This window comes from Danio rerio, chromosome 25 (genome assembly GCF_052040795.2).
Source record: "Danio rerio strain M-AB ecotype USA chromosome 25, GRCz13ab, whole genome shotgun sequence".
In the NCBI taxonomy this organism is placed as follows: Eukaryota; Metazoa; Chordata; class Actinopteri; order Cypriniformes; family Danionidae; genus Danio; species Danio rerio.
The window spans coordinates 21,201,576-21,213,219 of record NC_141045.1 but is presented as its reverse complement, the minus strand read 5'-3'; the positions used below and the strand labels follow the sequence as shown (position 1 = coordinate 21,213,219).

General features: G+C 33.1%; 1 protein-coding gene across 34 annotated transcripts in view; it reads right to left on the bottom strand.

Moving 5' to 3' along the window:
- The window catches only part of gramd4b (GRAM domain containing 4b), a 65,726-nt gene that overhangs the window by 24,389 nt on the left and 29,693 nt on the right, over positions 1 to 11,644 (bottom strand). For all 34 annotated transcript variants that reach the window (XM_087312155.1, XM_087312156.1, XM_087312157.1 and 31 more), the window contains 9 exons: positions 10,635 to 10,755; positions 10,469 to 10,527; positions 6,859 to 6,994; positions 4,633 to 4,658; positions 4,391 to 4,482; positions 2,245 to 2,336; positions 886 to 934; positions 718 to 789; positions 590 to 633 (listed from right to left, as the gene is read on the bottom strand). In XM_087312155.1, the coding sequence (XP_087168281.1) occupies positions 590 to 633; positions 718 to 789; positions 886 to 934; positions 2,245 to 2,336; positions 4,391 to 4,482; positions 4,633 to 4,658; positions 6,859 to 6,994; positions 10,469 to 10,527; positions 10,635 to 10,755 (691 nt within the window). The remainder of the gene's footprint in view (positions 1 to 589; positions 634 to 717; positions 790 to 885; positions 935 to 2,244; positions 2,337 to 4,390; positions 4,483 to 4,632; positions 4,659 to 6,858; positions 6,995 to 10,468; positions 10,528 to 10,634; positions 10,756 to 11,644) is intronic.

The window sequence follows — 11,644 nt, the reverse complement described above, 5'->3', positions numbered from 1 at the left end:
CTACAGGCCTGATTCTTTACGTATTCAATTAAATCCAGCAAATTATACAACTAGTGACACAATGGCACAGTAGGTAGTGCTGTCGTATCACTGCAAGAAGGTCGCTCGTTCAGATGGCTTTTCTGTCTGGAGTTTGCATGTTCCCCTGCACACGTGTGGGTTTCCTCCGGGGGCTCCGGTTTCCCACACAGTATAAGACATGCGCTAAAGGTGAATTGGGTAGGCTTAATTGTCCGTAGTGTATGAGTGTGAATGGGTGTGTGTGGATGTTTCCCAGTGAAGGTTTGCAGCTGAAAGGGAATCTGCTGCGTGAAACATGTGCTGGAAAAGTTGGCGGTTCATTCTGCTGTGGCGACCTCGGATTAATAAAGGGACTAAGTCGAAAAGAAAATAAATGAAATTATACAACTTATAGAAGAATGTAACCATGAGCAGCTATTCAATCATTATTTTTTAAATCTGGAAACAAAATAAAACAAAAACACCTGTAAACAAATAATCAGTAAGCAAATAAACTCAAAGCAACTGACACCTGAATCTGGACACCATGTTCACTGTTATCACCCACAATTCAACCACTCATACTCACTTTTTGATCTTCTCCAACACATCTGCCATCTTTCCAAACAGATTCTGTAAAAAGATATTACACATCTTACTTTAAAAAGCAGAATAGCACAAATCACAACCAGAGGAAAACATTGCTAACTGCCTGACCTGAGCTTTCTGTGCCACATCCAGCACCAGCTGAAACTTCTCGGAAACCGTCAGCTCCTCCTTTGGAGGCTCCTGAAGAAAAAAAAAAAGCGCGAATGAAGCATTTAACATCTTAAAAATTTGAAGAAATGACTGACACTAATGATCTGATATGAAGCTTTTATTCACCATAGGCTCGGAGACCTCAGGCACGATACTCCACTGAATCCTCCAACCTCTGAAACACAAAAAGTACAGTTCACAAGCAGCACAGGACAAACAGACACTAGACTAACATTATAAGATCTAAATGTGTTTACTGTCATTTTAATACCATAATGTTTAATCATTGCCTAAACAAAATGGATTAAGGGCGAAGTTACATTATAAATCAATAGATTTGCAAATACTCATGGATTTTAGTGAAAATCTGTATTTTGTTGACTGAAATTCTGAAGAAAAAAAATGTTCCAAGTGTTTTTTAGAACAGTGTAATTTTGAAATGATTATGTGACTATTGTAGTTTAGTTATTATTATTTGTTTTTACTTTTCCATTTTCTCTTTTTTTTGTTTTCTGACATATTTTAAACGTTGTATTTTCTACCATTAAATGAGCTTTTAGCTATTTTTTACTTTTAATTGAAAGTTAAGTCATCTTTACAGATGGTTTGTTATCCTAAAGCGGGTCTGTGTCTGCTCAGAATTCAATGTAAAGACACTATGCCGCTTTATACAGTTAGTGTAAATACAAACGTTTGAAAATCGACGCTGCTTCAGGTTTGGTTTCAGCCTTTGCTGTGTAAAGATGCCTTAAATTTAGAAATGAAAAGAACTTGCTGTTGGAAACCAAACAGAGGAATGAAAACAAAAGTAAATAAAAGCAAACCAAAAAAACTAAAATTAAAAACAAAAATCAACTCAACTAAAAACAAAACAAAACATATAATAAATAAAAAAAACAACAACAAATTAAAACACAATATATCCCAATACAACACTAAATAAAACAGCAAAAACCCAAACACACACAAAAAAAACTTGCCTTCTTTTAAAAATCGTACATTTTGTACGACTAAACTAGTAAATTAGCCGTACAAATTAGCCAATAAAATAACAAAAATCTTTGCATTTTCTTGTGAGAGATGGCTGTTTTTTTTTTTGTTTTTTTTTATACTAAATACATTTTAGGGTTTGATTATAATACTCATTAAACACACAACATACTGTATTAAAAACAACTGTGTTTCCCTGTTTTTTATAATTAGCAAACCAATAAAAAAACATGGCCCATATCACTAGTTAAAATGACATATTTTTCGGGAACATTCTTCGAAACATTTGGAATAATGTAAGTACATGCTGTAGGTAAGCAAAATATGAAGCCCTTTTTAGTAATTTTTGCATATTTTAATGAAAAAATAAACTTGTATATATTGAAAAATAAGCTATTTAACGTATGACTTCATTTTTATGCTTAATAAATAGCGAATCAACTTGTGTCTTGTGGTGAATTGTGGTGCTGATGGATTCCTGCATTTCAGACGTACTTCGCTATGAGGTAATTCAAGGACAGCCGCAAAATGGCTAAAAATAGGAACATGGGCAGAACCCAGCCGTGCCACGCAGCATTCATATAGATCTGTGGAAAGAGCAGAATGGAGAAAAGCAGACAGAGACATGATATACACTCCTGTATATCAAGATCAGAAAACTGGCATCATACTAGAGCTGCACCATATATTACAGAGGACCATCTATAGAAGTGTGAAACCAGCACTGCGATGATTTTTATTGAATTTATTTGCTGACAATGTCAAAATGGAAGTATAATTCATGAACATACAGTCTAAAAAATGTCAATATATTGTTTAAAATATACGGAAATTTTTATGTAAATATTAGTAGTTTAAATAAAAGTATTAAATCCCTCTTAATATTAGTAGTGTATGTAAATGGAAGTATTAAATACCTCTTAAATCGGCATATCTGATTATTCACAAATATTTTCTTCCGCCATTCATTCACATCTGCATCTGACGTCAGAACAGCAGAAGCCATTACTACTTCACCAACGCAACTTTAGAGCTAGTGTTTGAATAATTCTCTTGCATAATGTTTAAAGTAATGACAAAACAGCTGATTTTGCTCACTTTTTAAGATTATAAGGCTGAACAGAATGAAATGCCATCAGTCTACAGAGATATCTTCAAGTATTTTTATGTTGCAATCAGACGATCACTATAATTAACTCTGATTTGTTCACCTGTAGTTTGAAACGCATGCTGAGAAAACGCTGTTTTTCTCCTCTAAGGGCTTATTAGCTCTGCTCAGTATGACAGGTTGGCCGCCAAACATTTAAAATAGGCACCAGCCTTATTAAAAAAAACTGCATAGTTGCAATCTAAACAAGTATATTCTCGCCTAAAAAAAGCCTCAAAGGTACATTATGTTGTCCAACAGCTGCACTATTTGTCAAACTGTAGTGAGTTTATTGATGTGCTGTCACTCTGTGTGGGCAGAGTAATACAGAAGGGTGAAGAGGCTGCATGAGTGCTGTTATTGCAGAATATTGCACAGCTTTCAGTCAGTCAGACTTGAGAACCAGACAGAACTGTTATGCACGCAATCGTACTCTTAACAACATATAACTCATTACAGGGTTCTTACACCTTTTCCAACTTCAAATTCCAGCACTTTTCAAGCACTTTCAAGGTGCATTTGTATGCTTTTCCAGCACCTAATAACCACGGTTAATTACGTTTATATATGTTGTATGTACTTTTCACATTTACATCCATTGTGCTATTTTAAAAAACACAATATGACATTTCAACCTAAATTGTTGAGTTCTTTAGAGCATATGTTTATTGAGATAGTTCACCCAAATTTGATTAAAAATGAATTTAAAAAAGTTTTTCAATGAAGTATGTTTTTAAGTTTGGTCTCTTTCTACCTTAAATTGATATCTCAAGAAATGAGTTTACAGTCAGATTTTGTTTGGGTGTAGTACCAAACTTTCATGACCAGTCCTTCATGATATTTCATAGACATTGCTATTGTTTTTACAGTCATTGGATTGGCAGTCCAGGTGCAAAGATGCATTCTGTGTGAATGGCTCCTAAATACGTATGAAGCTAATAGAGCCAAACAATCTGAATTTTAATTGCGTTAATTATAATTCTTAAAATCTTAAAGCTGTATTTTTACAGACCCAATATCTCCAGTCTTTGAATTCAGAACCAAACAAATCTGTTTGAAGTTTAAAAATATGTCTATAAGTTTAAAAATATGTCTATCAAAATCTGACTTAAAAAAATAGGTTGTTTTAAATTTCAGATGTTCAATAATCAAGTTTAGAAATACAAATTCAAAACATTTTTAATAGGACATAATCAATTCAATTTAACACAATTTAAATTCAGATTGTTTTGGCTTATTATTAGCTTCATAAATACGTGCATGCATAGATCTCATGTTTTTATAAATGAACTTATAAATGAAATTCATTTGTTCTCAGATGAATGTTTTTGACCTCCTAAAAGTGAGTAAATGCTGAACAAATTATACATTTTTTTGAGTGTGTCTGGTGACATGCGGCTGATAATGAGCTCGTCAGCTTGTATTGTGCATTTTAATGATGGCAATGAAACAGACATAAGCGTGAGGGCTTTGTGTGGTTTGCGTTTGGCTTACAATAAAGGCGATGGCTGACGTGTAGACTGAGTGCCAGCTGGATAAGGCAGAAAGGTTCCTCATGAAGTTCGTGACAGGTTTAGCACCCCGTTCTGAAAACACACAAGCAAAAAACACAATGAGTTTCAGGCCTGATACACCATCACTGGGAATAAAATAGAGTTGCAATGGGTTAATATATTTTGTTTTGGCCCTGATGGCTTTTTTTATTATTATTGCAGCTGCAGTATGAAAACACTCACTGAGTCGTCTCATATTTTCAGTTAATCTGCAGAGAGGAGAAAAGAAAATTAATTATTTAATGAGATCTGCTGCAAGGGTGAAATTATGAAGACAGAAATAGCAGGAAAATGGAGGCTTTAAGCTGAGCTGACTGTTGAGCAAACATGAGGCTGAATCACACGCTCATCTCAACATTACAGCACTTTTAGATACGCAATACACAAAATATATGAAAAACAATCAAAAATCATACTTGAAGATCTTAAACTAGCAAAATAAAAATCATTCAAGTTTACATAAAAGTAAAATACACAGGTTTTTACAGAGAAATGCCCTTTTATAGTGTTAACAAAAAAACTGGAAATACAATAAGATGCAATAATATTTATTTTTTGTGCTTTAAGTCTTTTAAAATATTTTATTGCTAATTGGATTTTATAATACTTTAATTTCCAACAAATTACAGTGCAGTTACACACACACACACACACACACACACACACACACACACACACACACACACACACACACACTCTCTTATGTATGTTTTTTTTTGTTGTTGTTGTTACTTAACTAGCAATAGGTTGTATAATAATATTAGTGCTGGCCAAAGATTAAATCATATTAAAAAATAAAAGTTGACACAAGATACGTCTGTGCATAATATGTTTATTATGTATATGCAATACACACATTTACAGAGCTCAGCATATACAAGTACACCCTTCACAAATTTCTCATTTAAACGAATATTTTCAATTGGAAGTTATTCAATATAATATTAGTGCATATACATTAGATTAGACAGTACTGAAGCCAAATCAGGAGCTTAACTCAGGATAACGGTCCAAAAACTAGCACACCCAAATTTATTTATAGAAAAATATTAAATACAAATTTAAGAAAGAAGAAAAATAAAGAGAAGCAAAAAATTTGAAGTTTAGTTTTCTTTGAATTTATTTGTATTTTCTTTCAATTTCTAAATATGTTTGGTGACTAAAACATTATTTTAATAAATTTGTCAGTTTAATAAATCAGTTTTGTTTAAATGCACCAAAATATACTTTCTATATTCACTGAGAAATGGATACTAATATTCATTTACAAACCTTGCATGGACATTTCAATTTAAATATAACTTGCATCATACACATATAGATTTAATATCTAAATATAAATAAACATTTTCTTAAATATACACATACACGTGTGTATTTAGATATATACATAATAAATACAGACCCCACACAAACTTATATTGTCAAAAAACGTTTATTTTGAATGTGATTAATTGCAATTAATTTTGCCCAGCACTAAATAGTTAATGAATATAAAGAATGTTATACTAAAACATAACAAATAAATACAGCTGAAGTCAGAATTGTTAGCCTCCTGAATTATTAGCCCTCCTGTATATTTCCCCCAGTTTCTGTTTAATGGAGAAAAAATTCAAATGTGTCAACACATTTCTATGAATAATAGTTTTAATAAGTCGTCTCTAATAACTGATTTCTTTTATCCTTGCCATCTTACTAGGTTTTTGCAAGACACTACAGTAGTATTCAACTTAATGACATTTAAAGGCATAATTAGGTTAATTAGGCAAGTAAGAGTAACTAGGAAAATCCTTCTATAATGATAGTTTGTTCAATCAAAAAAAAAATATATATTGCTTTAAAGGGTTAATAATATTAAAGAAAAAAACTAAAAACTGATTTTATTCGAGCCGAAATATAACAAGTAAGACTCTCTCCAGAAGAAAAATACATTCTAGGAAATACTGTGAACATTTCCTTTCTCTGTTAAACATCATTTGGTAAATATTTGAAAAGGAAAATCGCTGGAGGGCTAAGACTATATGAATATAACTATATAAATGCAAATAATTAGTTAGTGAACAACCAAGCTACTTAATATGCGTTTCCGTCTGATCTGATTTGATTCTCATAGTTTCGAATGTCCTAAAAACAAAACCATTTTTAATATGCAAACAGAAGGAATGTAAGTGTATATTGAAAATCATTTAAATCATATGTAAATGTGAGAGACTACGAGCCTCATCAGAGTTATTTAAAGTCTGTTGTACCTTTTTATAGAAACCTTTCCCTAAAATACATCACAAGAACATACATTTTTAAAAAGCTTCAGTTCAAAAGGTGTATGTGACACAAATGACCTGTCCATGACCTAAACGCCTCTTTCAAAACCTGTAAATTATTCATGAAATGATACAAAACGCTGGTCACCTTTTAGCACTTAGTGGTTCCTCAGTCTCGACTGTGTTTTCCTCAGGCTGAAAGCGGAAATCTTCAATATAAACACCAAAACGCTCGTAGAGCCACTTCCAGATACGACAGCGGAACGTCTCCTTCTGTTTGTCCCCTGACAGGCCAAACAACACAGAACAACATTTCAGTACAGCCATAACACACAACTCACTGGTTCAAAACACAAACATCTGGCTGGAAGTGGTCCAGAAATCAGAACGCAAACGCAAAGCTTATTTACAGTGGGAAAAGGCTGTATAGATTGTTTACATATTTTTCACATTATAAAAAATAACGTCTCTTTGGTGAGTTTTTTACTACAACGTTCTTTGAGGGGAAAAAAGGGGTTCTTCACATTTTAATAAAATATTCTTCACATTATGAAAAATGGGTTTATGTGATATTTTTTTCACAAAGACATTCTAACAACAAAGAAAAGGTGTTTTCAAATTTTAAAAATGTTCTCCACATTCTAAAAATGTTTCTTGGGAAATTTCCTTTAATAAAACTACATTTTTTATTAACCAAAAAAGGTTATTTGGATTTTTAAAATGTTCTTTAAGAAAAAAATTATTCTTGAGTAAATTAACTAAAAAGTTATTTGGGGAAGAAAAAAGGCTATGTTATGGAAATTGGTTGTTGGTTGATTTTGTGTTCTTTAACAAAATATTATTTATGTTAAAAAAACAAACTTTCATCACATTAAAATGTTTCTTGGTAGATTCATTTTACTAAAAAGTCTTTTTTTCTTCTTTGCAGCTTTATTATTGAGAGTAGAGGACAGGGGAGACTGAAGTATCATTTTTTATAAAAACCTTTTAAAAGATAATGTTTAAGACAGAAATATTTTTTTGTTTTTGTTTTTATTTTGTGTATTGCTAGACCACTCTTACTAACTCACAAGAGTGTTCTAGCAATATCGGGTGGTATTTTGAACAAATGTACAACAACTTTCAAATAATTTCTCTAAGCATTAAATTAAATTAAATTAAGGCGAGGCAGTGGCGCAGTAGGTAGTGCTGTCGCCTCACAGCAACAAGGTCGCTGGTTCGAACGTCGGCTCAGTTGGCGTTTCTGTGTGGAGTTTGCATGTTCTCCCTGCCTTCGCGTGGGTTACCTTTGGTTGCTCCAGTTTCCCCCACAGTCCAAAGACATGTGGTACAGGTGAATTTGGTAGACTAAATTGTCCGTAGTGTATGAGAGTGTGTGTGAATGTGTGTGTGGATGTTTCCCAGAGATGGGTTGCGGCTGGAAGGGCGTGCGCTGCGTAAAAACTTGCTGAATAAGTGGGCGGTTCATTCCACTGTGGCGACCCCGGATTAATAAAGGGACTAAGCTGACAAGAAAACGAATAAATTAAATTTAATTACATTTAATTAAAATTAAACATGGGTAGGTCAAAAGTAACAACAATATTGGCTAAATTTACCGGCTTAATCTTGTTTAGTTTATTCTGACTAAGACCTTGTTAGTGATAACTGCAAACCTGTTTTGTCCTTTATTTTTGCTAAATATTAAACTACATTTTCAGTTCCATCAAATGTTTCAAAAGCAAACCAACAATGCAAAATGTTACAATGTTCTACATTTTTTTTAAATTTGTAATATTATTATTGGCAATTCACATTAATTTTATAAAACATATTAATTCAAACATTGAAAACTCTAATGTTGAAGTGAAAAATAAGGTCTATTAGCAATGGGACAAAAATAACAGGGTTACTTTTATTTCCAAAGGAAGTTTTGCCATTTAAACCCTAGTTACTTTTAAACTGAAAAACTCATTTCAAACTTGTGGGTTACAGCACTTAATAACTTGTAGATTGATCAGTACTGTGATGCATAAAAAGAGAAACACAGCTTGTAATAAGATAAAAAGATCAGCTAAAATCATGTATAACCACAGGACACAGTCCTGAAATCAGGTGATATTTGGCAGCTCCATTAAGGATTGCATGTTGAACGTGCGGTTATAGCCTGGAAAGCAAATGTTGTCAGGGCTTCGAGAAAATTTGTTACATTCGTCCCACGCTACTTTCATCCCCACTCTCCCTTATATTCAGTATTAAAATATGAGACTCAATTTTTAGGCAATTTCAAGGGATGTTTGATTGCAGATAACATGGAAAGGTATCTAAAGCATGACTGAAAGTGATTTAATAGTGTAAACCTGAAATCCTCCATCAATCAGCTAAAGTGATGGATAAACTCTAATCATGTTCCTCAGATAAAGTTCAGGATAAAGACACTGCGCTTCTCGTTGACCAATAAAGAGTTGAATTTCAGGCAGAACAGGTGTGTAAGCAATTCAATTTGTTCTTCTCGCTGTAATGTTGATCAATCCGGATTATTCTAAATGAGGGACTGCGGCTCACAGTCATTACACCCACACAAAACACACACATCATCCAAACCATCTCTTTTGAAAGCACACACAGAAAAAGTGTCTTTATATTGATATGGAAAATTTAAGACTGAGAGAAATTATATTATTTCTGTGGAGGCGGCCAATAAGTTATTCCAAAATCTGTTAAAAATATTCCTATTTACAGGGTTTCCAATCTAAAACAAGTATCAAATTCACTAACTCTCTCTGACTAAAAAGCTGAATTTCTGTCCCCTACAGTATAATGAACTGAAGGCTAAGAAACTGTCGAGACTTGACAGCATTTAGGTACATTTTCAATTCTGCTGACAATCACTTACACTACCTAACATATACTTTAAAATATGAATGCAATGAATTAGCTAGCTAACAAACCACTTTTGACATGTATGACCAGTGGGGCATCAGTTTTTTTGAAGGTTTTTAGCTTTTCTGTCATCTACTTTCATGAAGTAGTCATTTTGTAGAAAAATCTTGTACAGCCTGGTGACAGCTTTTGAGTTACTGCTGAAACGGAATAAAATGACACTGGAAAATAGTCCAACTATAATAACAGGCAAAACACGTAAAACAACATGTTAAATAAAACACTGTATAGGAAAAAGTTATATTTCGATAAACATCAAAATCTGTACATAAATATTACATAAACATTTCTCATTTCTCGTTATTCTTAACAAACAATAATAAACAATGACAAATAAGCCTCTATGGGTCCAAACAACATCAGGTAAATGTGAATAAGAAAAACTGTTGCTTTCATTTATTTAGCTTAGTCCCTTATTTATCAGGGGCTACCACAGCGGAATGAACCACAGACTATTTCGCTATATTTTTTTGCACAGCGGATGCCCTTCTAACCGCAACCCAGCATTGGGAAAACCTATACACTCTCGCACGCACGCACGCACACTCCTAATACTACAGGCAATTTAGTTCATACAATTTACCTATGGGACATGTCTTTGGGTAGTGGGGGAAACCAGAGAACCTGGAGTAAACTCACGTCAACAAGGGGAGAACATGCAAAATTCATATAGAAATGCCACCTGGCCCAGTCGGGACTTAAATCAATGACCTTCTTGCTATAAGGCTTTGCTTTCAGAGATTCAAAATGTTCCTTATGGATATGGAATGGATAAAAAAAACGTAACATAAGTTTCTTTTGACTACCAATCTGTAGAAGGATAAACAGAGCTTCACCTGTTCCATTGAGAGAAGCGACTTGTGGTTTTGGAGGTGGAGGAGGGGAATCTTCTAGTCTGAATCAAACACACATATTGTTCAGAAAGTGCAAACAACAAATAAATAATTACTGTAGAGAAGTAATTCAGAAGACATGAAGTTGTATGAGCTTTACATGCCATACCTGGATCTGAGAATGTCGTTCATCTTCTGTTCGAGATCCACTCTCTTGGACTTCTCCTTCTCCAGTTCCTGTTTAAGGGTCTCGACATTAGTCTCTTCTCTCAGTTTCCTCAACTCTTCCTCTGTGGAGAAAACGCAAGAAAGCAGTTCAGCCGTGTGACTGAAGGATGGAGGCAACTTGTTGAAACAATGCAAGTCACAGAAAAATCCACCGATTTTATTGTAACCTTCAGTAAGCTTGAGTTTTTTTTTTTTTTACATGCACAAATCAAAGTGAGATGTGTCAGCTATAGCAAAATAAACCTTGACAGAATGTTCAAAATTGTTCTATCATAGGCTCATTTGACTAGCTAAATATACATTTTATTGCATAACATGCATTTTAACCAATGGAAAAACATATTTTGAAAAGTTTTAATAATTTTGTATGAAAAAACAGGCATCAGACTGATCAGATACATGCTAAAAACTATCATTATTTTTTAATATGGAAGCTGTGTAAAAGCATTTTAAAAAGCCATTCTTTAACTAAATGAGCTGAAAATGACCAAAAATTCAAATTTTTCAACTGTGGGAGAACATCTTTGAAGTAATGTGATCATAAAAAATAATAAAAAAAAGCACACACACACAAAAAAAACTTCACCCCAACATTAATCCGAAAAATATATATTTTTTTAAAACAAAACAAATAAATAAATTATAACAAAAACAATTACTTCTATTACAATTAAATAAAAAAGTTGAATAAATACATATGAATTAATCTAAAAGGAAAAAGTAATCTGAAACAACAGCAAAAAAAATTAGGTGCGTCGTCTTGTGGTTGATTTATTTTTGTTATCATAAAACAAGGTGGAGACTCTATCACTTTCACTTTGCAATTCATTGTAAATCAAACTTGTTTTCAGCCGAACCATTTAGACAATTCAACCTCCATATCCAACCCAAACACACAAGCTGCTGCTGGAAGACGGATTGTGTTTTATCTAACCAAAGTAAAAACAAACT